Source organism: Syngnathus scovelli, chromosome 21 (assembly GCF_024217435.2).
Source record: "Syngnathus scovelli strain Florida chromosome 21, RoL_Ssco_1.2, whole genome shotgun sequence".
NCBI classification, from domain to species: Eukaryota; Metazoa; Chordata; class Actinopteri; order Syngnathiformes; family Syngnathidae; genus Syngnathus; species Syngnathus scovelli.
In genome coordinates, this window is record NC_090867.1 from 8,138,770 (window position 1) to 8,161,118 (window position 22,349).

At 47.6% G+C, this 22,349-nt stretch overlaps 2 protein-coding genes across 3 annotated transcripts; one reads left to right on the forward strand and one right to left on the reverse strand.

Moving 5' to 3' along the window:
- The first annotated feature begins 4,508 nt into the window (after positions 1-4,508).
- Positions 4,509-6,264, forward strand: chac2 (ChaC, cation transport regulator homolog 2 (E. coli)). Its single transcript, XM_049759059.1, has 3 exons — positions 4,509-4,794; positions 5,128-5,163; positions 5,850-6,264. Exons 1-3 carry the CDS (start codon positions 4,660-4,662, stop codon positions 6,237-6,239), a joined length of 561 nt encoding a protein of 186 aa, XP_049615016.1. The 5' UTR covers positions 4,509-4,659; the 3' UTR covers positions 6,240-6,264.
- Positions 6,265-6,512: 248 nt separating this feature from the next.
- On the reverse strand, positions 6,513-21,394 carry LOC125991259 (proteasome activator complex subunit 4B-like). Of its 2 annotated transcripts, XM_049759015.2 has the most exons (47): positions 20,934-21,391; positions 20,432-20,572; positions 19,793-19,909; positions 19,676-19,720; positions 19,456-19,605; positions 18,319-18,382; positions 18,156-18,230; positions 17,967-18,089; positions 17,634-17,726; positions 17,325-17,503; positions 17,130-17,216; positions 16,880-17,066; positions 16,716-16,805; positions 16,439-16,503; positions 16,205-16,355; positions 16,037-16,135; positions 15,818-15,887; positions 15,665-15,732; positions 15,131-15,334; positions 14,895-15,052; positions 14,713-14,808; positions 14,571-14,626; positions 14,449-14,505; positions 14,308-14,363; positions 14,004-14,102; positions 13,859-13,921; positions 13,646-13,741; positions 13,442-13,573; positions 13,154-13,363; positions 12,965-13,080; positions 12,837-12,890; positions 12,606-12,735; positions 12,413-12,494; positions 12,194-12,347; positions 11,662-11,728; positions 11,471-11,596; positions 11,244-11,396; positions 11,068-11,172; positions 10,610-10,701; positions 10,414-10,545; positions 10,042-10,247; positions 9,358-9,443; positions 9,054-9,182; positions 8,596-8,751; positions 8,258-8,396; positions 8,061-8,194; positions 6,513-7,401 (listed from the first exon to the last, which is right to left on the reverse strand). In XM_049759015.2, the coding sequence occupies exons 1-47, from the start codon at positions 21,107-21,109 to the stop codon at positions 7,267-7,269; spliced, it is 5,403 nt and encodes a 1,800-aa protein (XP_049614972.1). In that variant the 5' UTR covers positions 21,110-21,391; the 3' UTR covers positions 6,513-7,266. The 2 variants fall into 2 exon arrangements, with proteins under 2 accessions (XP_049614972.1, XP_049614971.1); XM_049759014.2 differs by having other exon boundaries at positions 8,061-8,396; positions 20,934-21,394.
- Between the last annotated feature and the right edge of the window lie 955 nt (positions 21,395-22,349).

Genomic DNA, 22,349 nt, shown 5'->3' on the forward strand with positions numbered 1-22,349 from the left:
GCGGTTGAGATATCGATTGTCGATTTGCGGCCGTTGCTCGCTCCCCCCCCCCCCCCCTTCCGCGGATCGCTCGTCTTTTCTTAGCTCCACGTTCATTACCTTTTCCCAACACCCGGCAGAAACGATAAATACATCTTTGCCACCAAATTGATGGAGTCCGAAACCTTGGCGGCAGCCTACCTCGCGAGCATCCTGTGCCGCCGCCGGAGGTGAACCTCACCGCGGCTCTGATGCCCGGCGGTGGTCGGCGCTCGGTGGGTGGCGACGCGGCAGTTAGAGAGCCGCTCCACACACACACACACACATACACACAGTCGCGCACGCACACAAATGACCACGCGGATGTCCTCACCTACGAGGTGTTTCTCCGTCTACTCCCGGGAGGAGGAAAAGGTGCAGTCGGATGATGATGATGAAGCTCGGAGAGAGCAGAGACGCACACGCGCACGGAGAGAGCGAGAGATGGTCACGTGACACTGAGGAGAGAGGGAGCGACACAGGCGCAGAACAGAGAGAGGGAGAGCGGAAGAGAGAGAGAGAGAGAGATGGACGCAGAGCTGAGAAAGAGAGACAAAAATAAAGGGAGAGAGCAAAGACGAGAGGACACGGAACACAGAAGCTGAGCCCAGAAAGTGAGCGAGGGGTGAGGAAGAGTCAGACACATATGTACATGCCGAACAGCCAGTGAGAAAGACAAAGGAGAGAGAGAGAGAGAAAAAGAAAGAGAGAGAGATCAAGATGCATCATACTATTGCATTCAATGACTCAATTTCTGCGATGATTAATTTTAGAGGATGTGATGCACACCAATGTGATATTTAAGAATGTAATATGAGTCACATTTTCATCAAATTGTCAAGTGAGCCCGTGGGGTGCAAAAGAAAACGCCCTCTATCCCCTCGATGCGGTCTGCTAAATTCCCCAAACACGGCAAACTGGACTTGCTCCGTCAGCAAAAACAAAAAAGAGGGTCACACACACCAAGTAGAGTTGGAGAGAGAGAACGAGATGAGAGAAAGAGAGACACAGAAGAGACGCCACTCTTTGCTCGGTATTGAATGTAAAAACGTACATTTTGATCGACTGGGTCAGGTAGAATCGACGACGTTGTCTTCTGATGGGAAAAGGTCAGCTGGGCCACGCTTTGTCTCTTTTCGTATTGAGCAAATTTGGCGCCAGGCTGCGTTGTCTCCTGTGATCAAACACAAAGGCACACTCTCCATTAATAGCGGCCATCTCGGCGCCCTTTTGGGCTAATACGCGCTTATGTGGACCTATTTACTCCGGCGAGGCAATAAGGGCTGATTAACAGCGTCGGTGCGACCGCGCGGCACGGCCGCAAAGCAGATATTAAGCATATTTAAGACCGCCGAGAGCCGCGCCGACATTAAATGCCAGCCCGAGGAGCTGCGATCTGATGTGCGAGGGGAAAAGAGAAACGGGGATTGGGTTACTATGGTAACAATCTCAACATCAGCACCGTTTGCATTCCCAATGGACTGCCCCCCCCGCCTCCAGCCCTCATCAAACTAACTGCTTGTTGGCTTTCCTCTCCCTCCTCGCTATCCGCGGGCCAAGCTGACCTTTTGGAGTAAAAGGCGTTGTCAAAAAATAACGCTCCTCCAGGTTTTCCCGTACAGAAATGTCTTCCACGCAAAAAATATACATGAATACACTTAATACAGAGGAGTAGCCAGTGAGACGTGAAAACACGGAATGAGGGGAGTCTCACACCTTAACTGCAGGTGTGTGTGCGAGCGCGAGTGTGCCTGACGGGCAGCCACGGCGTCCTAAATGAGATTAAACGGGAGGTTTGCCTCTAATCGCGTTATAATGAGTTTCTGTGTAGCTCGTACATTCACTAATTCCGCTTGCCAATAGTGCAAACAGCCACGTGGGTGTGCGCGCGTGCGCAAGTGTGTGTCCGCGTGAGGGGAGAGCGGGTCACCTCGCCGCAATCATTTATAACAATAGCGGCGAGCCGTCCTCGTCAAAGGATTGCAAAATGCGTGCCGATTTGTGTACGCTGTCCATATATTTATAGATCTGTGTGCCATTAGAAGTCTCAACAGGAATTAGCATTGATCAGCTGACCAGCAGATTGTGAGTGACTGACGAGCCCAAACAAAGCCCGGGCTCCCTATAAAAAAAAAAAAAAAAGTATCTAAGATATGGTAGAGAATAAATCTGGGGGAAAAAAAATAATCGTGCAGGTGTGGCAAGCCAGGGCGGGGGCTTGGATAAGGAAGAGTGGGCAGGGATAGGAGGGTTACTATGACGACGACATAGGAGATGCTAATTGTCCATTTTCTACTCTCCGTAAAGTTGAAGCGCCTCGATGGCTGCTGGTGTTATTCTAAGCTAGGAGCGGAGGCCTCCTCTGGGAACGAAAAAGGTGCGTAAGATTCAAAACGGCTTTCCAAATGCGGTGTCTGCGTTATTCCTTCAGCCCCCATCCCATCTCCCTCCTCCTCCTCCCTTCTCCCTGCTTAAGCACTTTGTTTCCGCTTTAAGATAAAGATAATTCAATCAACTGCTGGCGTCACCATGGAAGCAACATGCACGTTCTATTTCGAGTGCCGCCGCATCAGCACGACGAGACGTACGCGGGCGCGGGTGATTTGACACACTCTCTTACTTCCGATTGTCCATTTACTCCTTCTCCAGACCTCTTTTTGCTCACTCGCTCTCCTCCTCCTTCGTCGTCATCCTTGCCATCAGCTGGTTGCTAGGCAACTGGGATCATTGATCTGCAGGAGCGCTGTCATGAAAACACACACAGGCAGTTAGAGGAGTAGCGGCTACAGTAGCCGCTTACGGGATTGCTTCTATATACAGAAATATAAATACATACGTTATTAGTCTTCGATGGTGTCGTGTTGGTGGCAGCGAGTGAACGTATTTGGCTTTATTCATCTCTTCAGCGAGGGAGGGGGGAAAACCTGCTGGCGAGGAAAACATTCAAATATAAAAACAAGTCCTGTGATCAGACAGAAGAAAAAGAAATCCCAAAAGGTTCCAATGACCCCAATTTAGCTTTGTATTGTAGCTCATTAAAAATTAAATGAAGAAGAAAATCAATCATTTAACTTGCTGACAGAGCTGCTTCTATCTGATATCAGCCGGAGAGAGAAAGCAAAGCAAGGCTTCTTTATTCGTCGACAAATTGAGATCAGCACTAATCTCCCCTTAAATGACGCGGACGTTGCAATGCACAAACAAATAAAAAAACAAAAACTGTGCTTGCTCGACGGTTGGAATTGCTAACAGCACAAGGCCACGTAGCATTTGAGATATTGGATGGAGACGTGCTCTGAGAACTGTCCGTGGTGCTACCAAATTTGCAACTGTTTTTTAGTTGGTAGATGTTTTTAAGACAAATATTTTAGGACAATTTAAATCAAATATTTTCAACTAAAAACACTTCATGATTTTTTTTATTTTATTACTCACCATAACATAAGTTTAATGAATTAAATTGCGACACATACTACCCGACTCAAGTCAGAAGCATCTTTTTTTAAACACAGTCTGAGTCCAACCTGAGAATATTTTTTTTGTTGCTTTACAGTCAGTAGAGAGTTACAAGTCACAAAAGGCCTCTTAAGGGATGCAGAGCGAGAGCATATTTGGGATCAACGCTTCTCCAGACTGGAGTCACAAGATCAAGAGGGTCTATTTTGGAATGCATTTGGCTTTTGGAGTTTTTTGGGAACGCCATTTATCAAACCCATCCCGCCATCCGTGACCTCAATTGCAGTGAGGGTAAAATGAAATCAATGAGGTTAGTTGGGTGGATGAGGGAGGTTCAAATGTTAACATGTCTTTTAAAAGAAACTTTCAATGGTGCTCACATAGGTTCACTTGCAACAGCCATTTCGTTGGTAAGAAATACGCTGTCAGAATCTTTTGGCAGGGGAAAAAAAGCACACTACTGATACATTTACAAGATGCCCAGGAACTCCAATTCTGAAAATAATTATTTGATGTTTCTTGCAAATTATAATATATCATAATTTGGGGGGAAATAAACCAAAACTCTGCTTGTGTATTTCACGTTAAAGGAAAGTCAGCGACCCCTGGTGTCCGGGCGATGAAACGCCGATTGGAAACAGTGGCGACCAAAATCAATCAAAACTCGCCTTTAACAAACATGTTATATCTTGCAAATGCACGATGACGTTTGAGGATACTGACAAATTAATAATGCACACAATCGAGCGGGTTAGCACGCTGACAAAAACACTTTTTGTCCATATCCCCGATAATGCGTCACACAACAACAGACTAGGTTTCTTGTGATTTAGCTACACTTCCGGTAAAGACAGAGCTGACTTAACAATTAAAAGATGCACGCTTACTGCCGCGAACCGCATATAATTTGACTCGAATAATGCCGCTATTTGGTCTGCACCCATGTTAAAAAGTACAATATGTGATTTTGAGGTTGCTAAACCTTGAAATACAGCTTACACTTGACTATTGTTACTTTAATTGTGAAAGGGAACCGGAAGTAGTTAAGCCACACAGGCTTCTCGTGATCTTTGCTCACTACACGCTTCGTAATGTCCGGAATATTTCTGTTGAATTTTAAACCGCCATCGTGCTAATGAATATAATATTCAGAGTGTAATTTTGCGTTTATTTTTGGAAGGAGTCATGTGGGTGTTCGGCTACGGCTCGCTCATTTGGAAGGTGGACTTTCCCTACGAGGCAATGCGAATTGGTTACATTAGGGGCTTTAGTCGTCGCTTCTGGCAAGGCAGCACCGATCACCGCGGAGTGCCGGGAAAAGTGAGTCTGACGTCACAACAAACACGCGAGACTACAATATCACTGTTGACTTATGTCACAAAGATTAGCGCAAGTATTTTATCTTGAGTTATTGTAAATTACACGTCTGTTTGGATGTAGATGAAAGCAAAGCGCTCAAGGGCCACATTGAAGCTTAATAAAAATAAATGGCAAGTTTTATTCATAGATTAATTTAAATAATGCAGACCTATGGGGAAAAGTTATGTTGATATTCATTATTAAATTACATTTTTTTTCACCCGAGTCACTCCCAGGTATTTGTTGTCATTGATAACATTAATTCACAATAAATTACTTTTTTTTTTTTCACAGCCCGGGCGGGTGGTGACACTAATTGATGACCCTGAGGTAAGGTCACATTGTAATTCTTTTCATCTTCACTAGAAGAAAAAAAAATAGGAGTGGGATAGTTTTAGTTATTGTATTAATTTCTTCTTCTATACTTTCCACTCAAACATCTGGTGGTCCCTCATCTACGCCAAAGGCCATATCCCAAATTTATGACAGCAACTTCCTTTCACCTTTACTATCATAACAGATGAAGATTAATGAAACAACGCCTCGTTATACAGCCATAAAACGCCAATTAGCGGCCGATGATCGTAACGTTTACTACCTTGTAAGCCGTTGTCGTTTTCTGACGCGAGCAGCATACAAAGGAGCCCCGTCGCCAAACTGTACCAAGGTCACGGCAACGCACATAAAAAGGCCTTATCTCGTATTCCCCTGAAACAAAAGCGAGGATGGCGCCTCGTATTGCGACCTTGAATGGGAGATAATTTTTCCCAGTCGCCCGGGAGGAGAACGATAACGCTTGGGAAATCTGCATGAAAGAGGCCAGAGATGCGTATCTGGGAATATTGCTGCGTAAAGTTTACATCCTAAAATCAGAGCAGTGCCTCGGGGGATACGAGCTGATGGATCGTAAACAAATTCTTTGAAAAAGGGTTTTGAACTGTTTACTGCCAACGGATATTTAGACTTTATCCCCAGCAAAGAAGGATGAATATGTTTTCATTTAATTCTGTAATTAGGGTTGCGTTTGGGGCGTGGCCTACAAGCTCCCCACAGGCCGCGAGCAGGAAGTGAAGCGTCAGCTGGACCACCGCGAAAAGGGCGGCTACCGCGTGATGACCGTGGCCTTCCACCCGCGGCCGCCGTTGGCGCCGCCGCCCAGCCAGACCCTGCTCTACATCGGCTCGCGAGACAACCCCGACTATCTGGGCCCCGCGCCTTTAGAGGAGATAGCCAATCAGATTGTGTGCTCCACGGGGCCCAGCGGGCAGAACACCGAGTATCTGTTCGAGCTGGCCAACGCCGTCAGAAACATCCTACCCGAGGACAACGATGTGCACTTGTTTCACTTGGAGACGCTTGTACGTCAGAGACTCAAGGATGACAGCTCACCTAAATCATCATCTTAATAAATAAAAGTTTTTTTGCTACCCAGTGAATACAAACTTCATGTCTTGAGGATAGAATTGTAAACTTGTATGAGCACGACTTCTCGGTTAGAAACTCGTTTCATCTTGTGAGGTTCATTTGGATCACGTTTTGGAAAGTGGTTCGTTCAAACATGCAAATCAATGAATTGGCCTTACCTGGAAGCGAGCGGGCTTTGGAACGTTGACTTTTCGGCTGCGAGACGAGCGCTTGAGTCAGAAGAGCGTCCACAAGACTGACCTAAAGAGGACATCTTTGTGCAGAATTGCAGAAGATCCATTTATTTAACAACACAGCAGTAGAAATGCATTCATAGTTGCTTTTTTTTTTTTTATAGGCTTAAAATATATTCCACACGATGAATTATTTTTGAAGTATGCTAATCACATTTTCTGCAAAATGCGAGCATTGTAGCAAGATTTATTCGTAAAGCAAGGACACACTATACATGTCTCTTACTATTATGCTAACATAATAAACTGTACAAATATTCACAAAACTAAAATATTTATATTCAGTACACAAGTTTGTTATGTCACTGCTTGACTAATCAGACGAGTTGAATCCTCACATGAGGAATTAGGAGGAGCAGTAATGTATTATGTAAGATTTAGGAACTAGGGCGTTGGGTTCAGCAACAGGCGGAATTTGTTTTTGAAAAAAACTACAACGCATGGTAAGAATTTATCATGTGCAAGCTTCTTACAAGTCAAATTTAAGAATAAAGAAATATCTCGAATGACTGATGTGCTCGAAAATCCTTTTTTTTTTAAATCAACATCAAAAACAGGTTTATGGAGACTTAAACCTACTGTGGTTAGTGGAAAAAAAATATTAACGTTTAAAAAAACGAACCCAAACCGGTTTTCTCAGGGAGTGTTTTGTCCTCGTCTAGGTAAGGTGAAGGCTGACTCTCTGGGTGGCCTCTTGGCAGCGATTCTCCCGGCTTTGTTTAATGTTTCCCGAGCAAGCAAGCAGATAGATGGAGAGACAAAATGTTTTTTTTGCTCAAGCGTAGTAGCACGGCGACACCAGCAAGTCAGTGAGCACCAGCAGTTGGTCGTCGGTGAAACGCTGCCGATGCTCCTGCCAGTTGTCGTGGTGCGTGCGACGGAACTCCGATAAGGTCTTCTTCACCGTCAACTTGGAAGCAAACAATCACACGTCCAAACATTGGGATCCGCAACCCATTTTGAACAAAACAGTTAACGCAAATCTATCCCACTTATTATTTTTAAATCTATTTTTGCCGGATTTGATGTTTCTTTGATACCAAGAGAAGTTGAGTCTTCTCAAAGCCCAAAAAAACAAGGATATATGGCCCAAGAGTCTGTAATTCGAGGAAACCGACTAACAACACTTCTAGATTCAAACCCAACAAGCAGGCTTTTCACTTATTGATGCTAAAAGGCCACGTGCAAGCCTTGGAATTAGTGTGACAAGCCAGCGGACAAAGCCAGAGCACAAAAAGGCAATCACAACCAGGGAAGATGTACTCATGAGTTATTAATGCGCCGTGTTCATTTGAATAAATGATCGACTTCAAACCGGGTGCTTGAGAAACCTTTTTTTTTTTTTAATGGACTGGCTGGTGTCGAAAGTCTACTGAATTGTGTTTGACTTTGCAGCAGAAGTAGTCACTGAATGATCGTCTCTGGCCGACCTGGCGCGCTCATCTATTATTTACTCTCATTGATCAGGTTGTGTTACGTCTGAGACCCGGGGCTCTAGATTTTCCTCAAGTGGCCAACCGAGTCATCGTCTCTCGCTTGTGGTTGCTGTTTTTCAAGGCCGGTAAGTACCTCGATGGGCTGCGGGTCGTTCAGGTGGTCGCTCAGGTCCATCAGAATGTTGGGCATCCATTTTGGGACGTCGTAAGGACTGGACAGGATGCACGCGCTCAGGCCTAGCACGCCCGCGTGGCGACGTACCAAATCTGCAACCGCAAACAAAATGGTCACCTTTTCTGAAGGGCGTTCATGTGTGTGTGTGTGTGTACCCGTGGAAGCCAGCTCTCCTCTGGCCTTGGGTAGACGCGTGTGACTCAGCGTCTGCAATTGAGTCTGCAGATTGCGGTCCAGAGGGAAGAAGTGGCACTGCAGCAAACCGCTCAGGGTGGTGCCCGCCATATCCCTCACCTACACACAAGAACAGGCAGGTTAAAGGAGGGAAGACAACTATTTATCCCCCCCCAAAAAAAAATAATTATCCTATCTATGGCGTCTCACATTAGGCTAAATGGAATTTCCCAAGGGAAAGCTGAATACCAAATATCATTTTGAATATAGATTGGGCTGGATTTTAATGTGAAGATTTTTTTTTTTTTTTAATTGTCACCTCGAGCTGCTCGTCCAGCAGCAGACGCATCACCATTTTACGGACGCGCTGCACCTCCGCAGGCACGCTGAGCAGGGTGAATAAGTTGGAGAAGACGCTAATCTGGAGGTAGGTCAGCACAGAGTAGCGCGCGTGCCACGACCTGCTGCCGGCCATCTGCAAGCACACGCAGGAAGGCGCCGCTTAGCGTGAGCCACGCTACATCCTTTCGTATCTGCGGCAGATTGCGGCGTATGTTCGTGTCGAGCACCTTCAAATGTCAGCGCGTGTTGATAAGCACGGAAGCATGATGAACGAGGCCATACTAAGAAGCCGGTATTTGAGATTGTGTGGGGGAAAAAAAAAAAAAAGTCTACACTTCCATCACGTCTGGACTGGTTTCATTTCAAACCATTGTGCTAACACATTGTGTAAAGGCATCGTAAAAGGAAAATAAAAATACGGGATGCGCCAGTGACCTCTTCCAGGGATGCCAAGACGAGAGGGATGTGTTGCGGATAGAGCAGGCCCTGCGACATCAGCGAGAGGCATGTGCGAGCGTCCTGTTTCATCTCATCATAACTCTCATCAATCTCCACCGGGGCGATCTGCGAGGAGGGGTGAGAGCGGGGGCGAGAGAGAACCACCACGGCAGAGGGAGGTGGAGAAAGGTAGCGAGGCAGCGTTGTGAGTAAATGAAGAGAGAAATGGAGTCTAATGGCCAAGTAAGATGGAGTGGGTAATAACGCTGCACGGGGACTCTGTGTGTGTGTGTGTGCTTGCCTTGAAGAGCAGAGGCAGCAGTTGAAGTTGCTGCTGAACAGGCGTGGTGAAAGTCCGGCCAGCGCTCGCCAGCAGCCATTTTAAGACTGGGGGAAAGAAAAAAAAAAAAAAAAGATTGGCTGGCTCGCACGCACACAATGAAAAGCCATTTGATAAAATAAACCTGCCAGGGTGACCTCAGTGTGACGCCTTCACTCGAGCACGCCATTCATCATCGTTTGACGACAAAACAATTGAGCTGATGGCGGTCGATACGTGATTTGTTTTTCTAAATACAATTAACGACGAATAAAATATAAAACTATGGATAATAAAGTCATGGATATTTTGACTTGATATTTTGCAATTCCGACTCCGTATTGGGCGCAGGGAATTTAACTTTCGTTACACCTCATTAAATCATTTAAAGTAGACAAAACGGAGGCAAATGGACCAATAGGGTGGCTCGGATTTTTTATTTTTTTTTTCCCCATGTAGTCTATTTTTGTAGTGAGCATGATTAATACATTCTAATGGACACTGCAGCACTTTGTGACCAGGAACAAGGACTAAAATTAGACCCGTGACATCTTTTTGTAAGCTTCCCACCTGACTACCTTTTAGAGTTTCTGTTCATTTTTAAATTCACTGCTTCTTTTTTGTGGGGCTTAGCAAGTTGCAGGGAAGAAAAATCTGTATTCTGACCAGTCTTGAGCAGCTTGACAGCCTGGGTGCACTCGTCGGCGGTCTCGGGGGCGTTCTCCTCGGGCACGTGGTTGCGGATCTCCGCCTCGGACGTGAGGGGCTTGAGCCGCTCCAGCACCCGGGCGACAAAGTCGGCCACGTGAGGGGAGGAGGTGGGCTGCGTGTGGGGCAGAGCCACGTCCATCATGAAGATGTAGGTCAGGACACTGGAGGGCGAGAAGAAAAAGAAGAGGAAAGGGAGACAAGTTCAAACGCTCAAAGGCAGAAAAACAAAAACAAAGCTTTGGTTCGCGGCTCAAAGCGTGGATGCAAATCAGCTGCGACCGCGGCGTAACATGAAGGTGACGTCTCGACTTTTGATGTGGTCGGTACCTGCCGATGCGCTCGCGTACGTTCTTGTACACCTGCGTGAGTTTGGGTTCCAGGTAAGTGAGGAGCCTATGCAGGAGTTCGGCCACTCGCCACTGCTGCTGGGCCAGGCCGCCTTGAAGCACGTACAGTAAACTGAGGGGGAAATGGCAGAGCGTAAGAAATTGCGCCACTGACAACGTGAAGGCGTAAAAAGCACCTGGCGTCTCGAAAAGAGCTCCCCTCGCCGATGAGCGGCGTCTCCATCAGCAGCTCCAACAGCCAGTGGAGCTTCCTGGGGTCGCGACCCTCCTGGTGGCAGCAAGAAATGGTTGTGACTTGCCTTCCCTTTTGAAACACTAACCGCATTTGTAAACCCCGAACCAGGTTAGAAACCCTCATTTGAAATCTGAACCCACGACAGTTGCGCTAAAGATTAGTCTACTCTAAAGATTTGCTAGCCGGCTGATTAAATGTGCTCCCGAACTCGCTCCTCATTAAAGAAAATAAATAAATCTTTCTCTGTGTAATTTGGTTGGAGAACCAGAAAAGCCAACGGAGCCGCATTTGAGGGAATATCTGCATCCGTCTAATGCTTGTGGGAGCCCGTTAAAATCCAATTCTCAATTAGACATGATTGATTTCTTTTAATGGCGTTTTTCAAACGGGCTTTCTTACGCATGCGGTGGCGATGCAGGTGCCCCAGTCGGTGTAGGTTTCCACCGTGACGTTGCTCAACGCCGTCTTGATCAGAGGACACAAAAGGCGCCACAACTTGTCCACCTACACACGAGCACAATTTGGTTTTGGTCAGAGTCGTGATCAAAGTCACGGGACGGATGTGATGGTCGTGCCTTGCTGAAACTCCACATCTTGCTGCCTCTGATGAGCCCGGCGGTGATCTCGCAGACGCAACGCTGTGAGCTCTCGTGCGGGTCGCCCGCTAACTGCTCCAAGTGCGGCCACAGAAGAGGCAGGAAGACGTCGCCGTAGTTGCGAAACAGGCCCTGCGAGTCAAAGCAACGAGCGCGGGTCAATCGGGGTCGGCCGCGCCGGGCCTCGGCCAACGTCGGAGCCGTACCTTGAAGAGATAGAAGCGTCGCGGGTTGAAGCTGTCTTTGCCTTTGCGCTCCTCCAGGGACAGGAACTCTATGAACTGCTCAATGAACTCCGGGTCGGAGAAATATTCAAAGATGATCTTTTCGGCCTGAAAAAAAAGAACGTACACGTGAGGCATTGCATCTGCTTGCAACGGGGTGTTTGTGGGCGTACCTCGCTCATCTCTTCATAGGGCAGGTCATCTTTGAGTTTTTGCAAAGGAGCGTAGATCATCATTTCGCTAAAAATAGAAGCAACATTGACATAGCAAAAGATAAGCAGTGCCCCCCAAATTTTAAAAATCTTTTTTTCAATGCTGTCTTATGAAGTGCTCTTTTATTTCATTTAACTATTTTTGGGTGTCCAAAATTCCGACCCCTCCAATCTGTCATTGTAAATAGTTGTTTACATCCCCTTTTAGATTCGAGCAGACGACATGGGCGAGGCCTTCTCCTGTCCGGGGATGAGAAGCCAAGATGAATGAATGGAAAAAGTCCATTAGTCAGCAAGTTGCCCGCGTACGGGGACAGGAAGTGCCGCCCCTGTACTTGTCTTATCTGGGCCAAGCTGTAAATCATCCAGTCAGGCTTATAAAATCTAGGCCGTGCCATGCGGCGGCTCCACCTCGTTAGCTCCCCGTTAAAAAGACATAAAAGTCTCCCCCGAGACGTCCGATGGCCGCCGCCGCTGGCTGTTTCCCCCTCACCTTGGCCACGAGTAGTAGCCCACGTGCGCTTTTTCCACATGCAGCTGGGAGTCCCACGCCTCCTCGCTGAGAGGCAGGTCAGCGCTGCGGTACTGCAGCCAGCCGTTGGCCTTCCGGTCTCCGGCCCACGTGCCCTCCGGGTCCACTGCGCCGCCTGCAAATTAAATGCTGGCAATTAAAAAAAACGACTTAATTGACTCAAATGACTCTTCTACTCACAAACGTCAGACGGCTTGACCGCGACTTTCTTTCTCGGTCTTTTGAGCTGCTTCAAGATACCGGCCATTGCTAATATTGCCACCTAAGAGAGAAATAGAACATGGGAAAACAAAGTATCCAGTGATGCTTTCTTATTCAGTTTTTTTGTTCCCTTTGTTTCCCCTGAGCTGCAACGAGAAGCAAAGAGGCGGACCTTGCGTATGCTGATGGAGTCGTGTATGAGGCCCTGCGTGAAGTAGAGGACGGCGTCCGGCGGCAGCGGGTGGTCGTCCCTCAACAGGAGCGACAGCAAGTCTGCGGCCGTGTGCTCAAACTTCCAAGGCCTGTATCACAAGACACAGTTTTGGTTGTGACTGTAGTACTTAAAGAGCTACTGCACGTTTCATCTTTAGGTGATGGTAAAAAAATAATTTGCAAAACTCACAGCTCTCTGTCTTCAAGGCAGTCCAATAGATCATTTACCAGCTTCTCGTATTTCCTGAAGAAGCAAAAAATATTTAGTTTTTCTGTATTACCGCGGCTGATGAGAGATTGCTGGCGTACGTCTCCTACCGAGCATTAACAACATTTTTGATTTGCTGGCGCTGAAGCCCCTCCTTCAGCTCGTCAGCAGAGAGCGTCTCCGAGGGCGCCATGCGCTCGGCTATCTCCACGCAGCCCTCCGACACCTGGAGATGGGCAGTGAGCACATTTTAGCACGATGAGCAAGTCAGGAAGGCAATCACGGCCAGGGTCGCTCACGGTGAAAAAAATGCCGATGGTGTCGTGCTGCCGGTGGATGCGGTCCACGATGTCGTCCAGGAGATGGCCCACCGAGTGCTCGTCCAGAGTCGGGGCGGGCGACAGTCCGCAGCGGACCAGCGCCGGCCACACGGCGCCCACGCAGTCCCAGTCGTGGGTGCTCGCCAAGCAAACACCGCTGTGCGCCGCTTGCAGGCAGTACAGCGCCCCCTGAGGGTGAGGTGAGTGTTAGAAACACTGGCAACCCAGTTGGCAAAGCTGGAAAGGACTCCTCCGTGTGAGCTTTACCTTGAATTGCTGCCGTGTGCCGGCCGTGTGTTGCGGTGACAACAGTTGCACGATTTGAGGAATCAGGTCTCGGTATGAGAAGCTGTAGGTCGCCAGTGCGGTGGTCAGCACGGTTTGGGCTTTGCTACGTACCTGCCAAGGAACAAAAAAATTGATTTCGATACGTGCTGAGTATTTTCTGGTTGCTCGGTCAGCGTGTCGTACCTGGCTGTAAGTGCTAGTTGACAGCAGCAGTAGATCGCACAGTAGCTCTTGGTGGACTTGTTTGTATTCGCTGCCATCCACCACCAACTTTCTCATCTTTCAATCAAACACCAAAGTCGTATTGAGTACATTTTACAGAATACAATCCAATGTTGTGATTCCAAGTCAGCAGGTGTGCCTTGGCAAATTGAACTTCTGAGTCAGGCAATATACCTCGTGCTGGAGCAAGACCCGGTCGATGAGCAGCGATCGAATGTGCTGCTTCTTCCCGTAAAGCTGCGCAGAAACGACGACGACAAAACAAAGCAAAATGTTAGCTGCGGAGAAAAAGCCAGCAAAAGCAGCGGCGACAGCTCACCCGGTTTTCCATCGACTTCTTCACCAGCGTGAAGCTCTTCCAACGTGAGTCGAATTCCTCCTTGTGTGTGCCTCGGAAAAACAGGAGGTCGCTGATGATCTGCGGTCACAAGCCATCAAAGACTCGGTCAGAACTTTTCTCCACAGAGGCGACCATTACAAGTGTAATCGTGGGTCCACGCAGGAGCCAAAATACTAAAGGATAGAAATCATCCAATCTTTATTCACTTAACTGAAACTCCATTGTGAGACACCTGTAACAACAATTACTATGAAATCAAATTGCAATTATGAAACACAGTCACCTTGATGATGACAAAGAGCGACTTGGTGTCGTCCTCCGTGTGCTCCAGGATGTGACCTGATTGGTGGGCGGGCAAGGAGGCTCACGTTACAGTGGCATGCATCTGGGTGTTTTTTGCCTGCGTGTGTATTTGTTTGCTTACGTAGCAGCAGCCTGACGGTGCGGCAGATCGACTCTCGGTAATCCTCGCGTGAATCGTCTGCACGGGGTGAAATGAGCCAGGTCACAAAGCTGCCGGCACGCTTATTGAATGTGCTCCCTCACCGTAGTCCACGCCAATGTGCAGTTTGAACTCCCCCAGGTTCACCATGGAGGGCACTCTGTGGTCGGGGAGAGGTTAAGAAGCATGCATTGAAGATTTGTGTGCCTTTTTCTTGGAGCGTGGGCGTGCGTCGGCAAGACTCACAGGTCAGGGACGTGAGGTCCATCCAGGGGGGGCAGCAAGCTGCCCGCCCCGAGCAGGCAGTGCTGCACGATGGCGAGACTCTGCAACAGCTCCTCCCTGTGAACCGAGGCGCACATGACACGAGCTTGACATATGCTAAAACATTTTTTTATTAAATCAGTCAATCCGTCAAATTTCCCCACCTGCTCATTGGACAGTCTCCCGAGACGTGGCCTTGGATACGCTCCAGCTCGGGCCTCAGCAGGCGGGACAAGAGCTGGAAAACAAAGTTCTGCTCCTCCATGCTGGGGACGTGCCAGCGCACACCCAAAGCGGCGACGTCGCCGGGCCGACCCCAGTCCTGGACGCAAAGGAACAACAACACACTGTAGGTGCTTTCAAAGCACCCAAAATGCCAGCAAGTAAACGAGTGACTCACTCGTACTGGGAGGTCGTCAAGGAAACCCCCCGGCGTGCTGCGGTACTCGGTGGGGTAGATGAGCGAGAACGAGCGCAGCGTGTGCTCCAGCAGGCCCGCCGCCAGCGCGTAGGCCCGTTTGCAACGCAGGCGCACGCAAGCGGTCAGAACGCGCTCCAGCTCGCCGGCAAACCTCAAAAGCTGCTCGCCGTCCACGCGGATCACCTGAAACACACGCGCACGTTGTATATTAAAAATGGAAGCAGTGCCGTAAGTCACAGCGTTTGGCTCGCTCTACTCCCATGAGTAATAAAACACAACAGAGAAGGTATCAATATGTTCTGCTTAGCGACAAAGTGGCCCGTTATTTACGAGGCCGCGGCGCGCCAGGGGCCCGCTGTAAGAAATGTCGTGTGGTCATCACTTTTTCCCCCCGGCCCTCCATCTTTCTGGCGCAATATCAGAAAATTTCAGCGGAGATGAAATATCATCCCTCCGCGTACCCGAGGGCGGCACGTTGGCCGAGTGCTTAGCACATCTGCCTCTCGTTCTCACCTCGGACAGCAGCTGGAGATTCCACAGCAGCTCTTTGTCCAGCTCCTCTTCACTCCGCAGATCCTCATCTAAACACACCCGTACATAATCAGATGATTATCTAAAAATAATCATTTTTTAAAAATAAATAAACACACACAATGTCATACTGACTTTCAGTAATTTGGAAAATGAGGCTGCAACAATGCGGGACAAAGAGTTTGAGAGACTCGGCAGGATGACACTGAAAAGGACAAACAATAGCAGACAGAAAAACAGAAAAGGAAGCGTCGTTCAACAAAAACACAAGGTGAATGGAATAGAAATGAAAGTGCAAGAATTATAAAGCAATAAGATATTTTGAGGAAAGTCCTCGTAGTCACTGAGAGCCACCTTTGCCGCTGCTCTGCACACATCAGCCACCATCCTGCCCGCCACGCACGTTTCAAAGATGTTGGACGTGGCGAAGTTGTAGACTTTCTGCAGCGCCACCTAATACCGGAGGATGGAAAAGCGTCAGATGACACTCTGTGGGTGTGCGAGCGTGCGTGCGAGCGTCACCGTGTAGATGTCCGTGGAGCACTGCGTGAGGACGGTGCTGACGGTGGTGGACAGGCCCAGCTCCACCAGGCTCTCCAGGTGCGTGCGCGTGTCCGTCTCGGTCTCGGCGCGCGTCTGCTCCAGCGTGCTGCTGTCGATCACAGCAAAGCACCTGCGCAAACAAAAAACAGGGCATATTCTGCTCGAGTGCCCGCCACCTGATAAGAAACAAGCAGTGAACTTGATTGATGCTACCTGTCCAGAAATTGCAGGACAAAATCTTCAAACTCAGCAGAAGCAAAACACAAGTCTTTTTCCATCTGAAAAGCAGAAGCACATTTGTGTGCTTTTGTCAGCAAATTTCTTTTCTGCAGGGCGTCTTGATTCAAAGGGGAAGTCAACTCAAAATGTTCTTGACGATAGATAATATGCTCTACACCCCCCCCCACTACTCTAACCCGATAAATACTGTGTCTGGAATATCAATCCACCCGTTGTGAAGACGGATTTGGTGACTAAACGGACGGCACACCTCTGACAGATTGCTGTGTCGAGACGGAGCTGACGAACAGTCGACCAAAGGCACCAGCGTGGTGAAGGTGGTGATGAACTGAAAGGTTATCTGGGAAAAACAGCCGTCGGAGTCAGGTTTGATTCCAAAGCGAAGGTGGCGCTAGCGCTGACGCTAGCACTCACCATGCACTTGCTGAAGTCGTTGGGGTCCACGCCCGGCAGCGAGCCCATGAGCAGCGGCAGCACGTGCAGGCGGCCTTCCGGGTAGCGCTCGTCGGGTGCCACCAGGCTCCGCGCCATGCCGATCATGCAGCTGAGCGTGGCGGTCAGGGTGTGCGGCTCCGTCAAGGTCTCCATCGCCGCGTACGTTCTGCAGAACGGTGGGGTTGCATTTGAGACACCTAAATACGTGGCCCTGGATGGACAGACTTACTTCTCCAGCACGGGCGGAATGACCAGTTGTGGCGTGAGGAGTGCCAGGTTCTGCAGGGCGAAGGCGGCGTCCGTGCTGCCCGTTTTGCTGCGCAACAAATTATAAAAAGGAAACTGGATAAGCTCCGGCACGGATAGAGGAATAAATCCATGACTGGAAAGTTTTCATCTGGATGGGATCCAGATTTGACAGTACCTGAACATGGCCAGCAGAGCAGCACTTGTGAGGCTGCGCGTGAACTCCTGCAGGTCCTCGTCGCTCAGCTGCTGACTTTCAGGCACTGGCATGATCCAGCCGGGGGCGGCGTGACGTTCGCGGTGCACCCGGCGCACCACGCTCGCCGGCAGACGCTGGAGCAGGCGCATGAGGCGAGACTGCGCAAACACACGCGCCCACGTGTTATGGTTCACGGGCAGAGGGGCGCTAAAAGTGGCACGCGCTGACAACGAGCCAAGTTGGCGACCCAGAGTTACGGCTATCTCTGAAAGTGTGCATGTGGCTAACCTGCCAGCGACCGTGATTGGATGGATGATAGAAGGAGGCGATGCTGTTAAAGAGGCGGGTCAGCTCTTTCTGCGCCGGGTTTCCTGGGCCACCCTGCCACATGAACAAAAATCAGCGGACCAACCTGCGGCCGATTTATGACATCCACTGCCAGCTCTGCCCTGCCATTCAATCGCCCACTTTATTGCATTGTCTTCAAAATTTGTTTTCAATTAGTGAATAACGGGGGTTCACTCTATTTTTTTATTTTATTCGCTGATTGATTAGTTGTCGATGTATTGATTCATCTGGACACCTCTGAGGCAAATAATTAAAGTGTCAAAGTGAAATTACCAGCAAGGCCGTGATCCAAAGCACCACGTGTCCGATGTCGTAGGAGTTGGTGAGGTAGCGCAGCGCCACCATGTGGCTGACGCCCACGGGGAGGTTCAGGCTGCGCAGGATCCTGGTGAAGATCTAAACGCAAACACTCTCCATTAGACCCAACTTGCTTGAGCTTGCACGATTCCGGCAAACACTCACCGTGGGGATGTAAGGGGTCCAGTCCACGTAGCCGATGTTGTCGTTGGCGAGGCGAGCGAATAGATTCACCAAATGCTGCGGGACGAAAAAAAAAAAACAACGCAAAGGCTCACTGACGAGCAGAAACTAAAGCACGTGCGTCATTTGTGCGCTTTTGTCTCACCCCTTCCCAGCTGGGCTGATTCTGCACCGACAACCAAAGGTCCATCAATTCACTGAACCACAGCCTGAAATAAAAAAAATAAAAAAAAGAAATTAATTGAAGTGGCCTTTTTCAAGGTTGAAGATTACAATCTACAGACATTTGGAATATACAGTAAGTGGCAAGAAGATGCTTGCATTCCACCAATTTGCACAAATATAAAACAAACACTCACACAGACACCTGACATTGCCAACAAATTCTTCCCATTCGTCTCCAATCCAATAAAAAAATTGAACTGCCTCCCACCAAACTGTCAAATGGGGAATAGAACGGAAAAAAGGAGAGTATTAAAAGTGATGTACTACGGGAAGCCGTTCCAAGACTCGCTGCTGACAAATGTCTCTCGAAAGGCCAAACACGGTTAAGAAATGCACCGAGAGATCGTGTCACCGCTACCATCTGGAACTCAACTGAAAAAAAAAATATGCGGGAGCATTTCCAAGAAATCCAGCTGTTAGCCTGACGTGACCGAGAGAGCGGCGATTGATGGAGGGAATCTTTTTTTGATGTTGCAAAGGTGCTGACGGTGCCTGCGGTTTTTACGACACATGATGCATGCTCAGATCTGCTAGAAGCCTTACAAGGAAGCAACCCAAGTCTCAAGATAAATGTCTTGTTTTAAATTTAGATTTTTCAATTTGAAATGGTGAAAAAGAGCATCGCTACAGCTCCACAATTCAGTTTTATCTTCAAAGCTGTACAAGGTATTAAGAAAGAAAAATCTGCATTCACTTCACACGGTCTCTATACATTTGTCCAGCTAATGAAATCCCCAACAGCTTCTCCATTCCCTCCGAGCAGCAACTGTGAATCTGTGGATTCAACTTTAGCTCACAGTTAAGAAGTTAGTTAAGAGGCTCCATTTAAAAGCCAGTTACAAACTCATCGGTTGAGATTTTACAACTCAATTTTCCAAACTCACTCCTCTTAAAGCAGACATAAAAGGGAGCCACCAGAAAAGTGTCTCATTTGGAACACAACCGGGTTTTCATCCTGGTTCTCAGACCAAGTGAGTAAAATAATGGATTTATTTTTCATGATCCATGTGAAGAATCATAATTAAAGTAATAAACCAGAAATGTAATAAGTACCCACCGGAAGCCTTGGGCGTGCTCCTCAGGGGGCATGATGGTGGGCAAGAAGAGCTCCATGATGCCAATGGCCTTCTGCATGACTGCGTCAAAAACGCACAGCAGGGGGCGCCACTCGTCCAGCATCTCCTTGGTGGATGATGCTGGGAAGTATCTACAAGAAAAAAAATGGATGGGACCCGCTGAAGGCAATGCCGATGGTGAGAATGGTGAACAAAACTCACGGTCTGCAACTTTTGACCAAAGCCTTCAGAATGTGTTCCAATGAACTGTAAACAAAGAAAGTCAATATAACCCAAAATCATTCAATTGAAGTGATTATTCAAAAAAGCACAACTCACTTGGGGAACCAGACAAGTCCGAGATGCTCCGTCTTGGAGTGGACCACCTTTTCGTAGAGCTGGTGGAGCGGTCGCCATGGTAACTGGAGGTCGTCCCTTGAAAGCAGTTCCTTTTTCCTGTGACGTGTACAAATGCCCAAAAGCAGTGAATGAGTTGGTTGTCCAAAAAAAAAAAAAATCTATTTGGGATACAATTGAATAAAATATTGCTTGTTGCGCTCATTTGCCAAGTTCTGCCGGTGTCGTTAGTAACTCCACAAATCTTTCATCGGGAAGATTTGGAAAAATAACCCCTAATAAGACTAGTGGATTGAAACAAAAAGACATTCATCTTTTTGCAGCGAGCCGGGACGCCTCGTATTGAGTCGTTGACATCTACGCGAAGGTGCTATGGCGCGGTGATGGATGCGGTCGTCGCGGCAACAACCTCGAGACAAAAGCCGAGTGATGAATGTTGACGCGGTAGTGGCATCTGATTTAAGGAGACATCATAGTGTGTGCGTAAATCCCTCACTGGGGACAACTCAATTGAAAGCAGGGCTGGGCACACACTGGCACTTGACAGCCATAATTGGCTTTTAAAATAGACCTAAGGGCCAGGTTGTTTTGGTTTTGTTCTTTTGAATGTACGACACCCACTTGAGGAGCTGAATAAGGAGTCGGGCGAAGCTCTGCATCATGTGGGGCTCCAGGCCGGGCAGCGTGACCAACTCATAGAGCAGCTTGATGAAGAGAATGTGCTCGTCCTTGCTGAACCTCCGGCCGTAGAGCTTTAAGAACCTGCGAGGAGAACGAAGTAGGTGGGGTCAGGTGGTGGGTCACATTGGAAGGTGTTCCATGCTTCCTGTCGCCATTTTGTCAAAATTGACATGTACCCTCAAAGTATAAGAAGGGTCACCTTTCACGAGAAAAATGTACAAATAGCTTTTGAAGCTGTAAACTTTCACAACATACGAGGTCTGTGCTCAAACGAAATAAAGTGGAATAAAAATAAAAATGAGGGGGGTTAGGATATTTGGGGCAATTTAAATTGGGTTTTCAAAATGGCTGCCGAGTAGGTCGGCAATATATTCATCAAACAAATTCGACGACGAGGGTCGAGTTGTCGAATACTTCAAATTTAATGACTTGTTGAACTTACGAGAAGAGTTTTTTGCACCAGAAGGCGACCCCAGGCCAAAGTTCCCGGAGGAGGACAGCTCTAGACAGGTTGGTTTTGATGTTCTCCAAAAGCTCTGAGCCTTCCTGGTCCAGTCGGTCGGCGTACGGCAGCAGCCCATTATAGACGAGCTCCTTCTGGAAGACCAACGCTGTCATGACCGAATATTTTGCGTAGAGTGACGAGCCGAAGCGCAGTCATGGAAGTGCTTTGCAAGCTGTGACAACTTAATCCAGGGAGCCGCACAGGGCGGAAGTCAGACGAGTGCCCAATCGGCGAAAGTGTGTCACGGCTAATTGAGTTGAGTAAAGCCGGCTGGTAATGTCTAGCTTCCGCTCTGACCCGCAGGTGCTACGTCGCCTCGTTTACGTCATGACGACGATGTGCCAAAACATTTCACCCTAACTCACCCCCAACAAATAAATCTTAAAAGTAGAAGTACTGATATATTTAAAAAAAATAAAAAAAAAAAAATAAATAATATAATATAATAAAAACTCTGAAATGCACTCAAGTACGCAAAGAATAATTCAGTCTCTTCTACTGTACACAAATTGTTATAACTTCACAACAACAAAATATTTAGAGTATCTGCTGACACCAATTGAGAATAAACTTGATTGACACAATGTAATGTAGCCGATTACAGTCAAATAAAAAATGAATAGTCAGAACTACATATCCCAGAATCCCCTGGAGCCTGCGTGATTGGGTTAATCTGTCGATTATTAGGATCATGGCACGTTAACTGGATTATTTACTGTCTCTCTGTTGTCCCACTAACCCCGAACTGACTGACTGGATCAACTCACTCACTTCTCAATCTAATTAAACAAAAATAAAGTGAAAGTACCCTTTCTCTGCAATATGATCGCCTAGTGGCTTTTATTAATTATTTCTCAATATGTAGCCATGAATGCAGAGGTACAAAAAAAAAATCAGCGAAAATCCTGACTCTTATTGATTATGAATAGAACATATGATTTTTGTTTCTATCCTCAGACAATTGACATTAATTGGGACAAGAAAAACCAACCACCATCATTTTGTCTATTATGTTGTTTTTTTTATGCTACATTATTCTTTCAAAGCAATTTGCTGAATTTGATGACGTCCACCGTGTAATTTACTTTCCATTAAAGTTGGTAAACAATTATTTCTTGCCATCTGTGCATGGAAGCGTAAGCTTTTGTTACCACGGCAACGTGGTCTGCACTGCCGTCTAGTGGTTACTTTGAGCCAACACAACTTCAATAGGTAAACTACACTTGAATAATCCGCATGAGCTCCAATTCATATCCTTTTAAATTTTATGACGCTATGTTTATATTAAGTACAATTTTATTTTTCAAAAAAATACATTCCTTCTTATGATACAGGCAAATAAAGGCGCAAGCC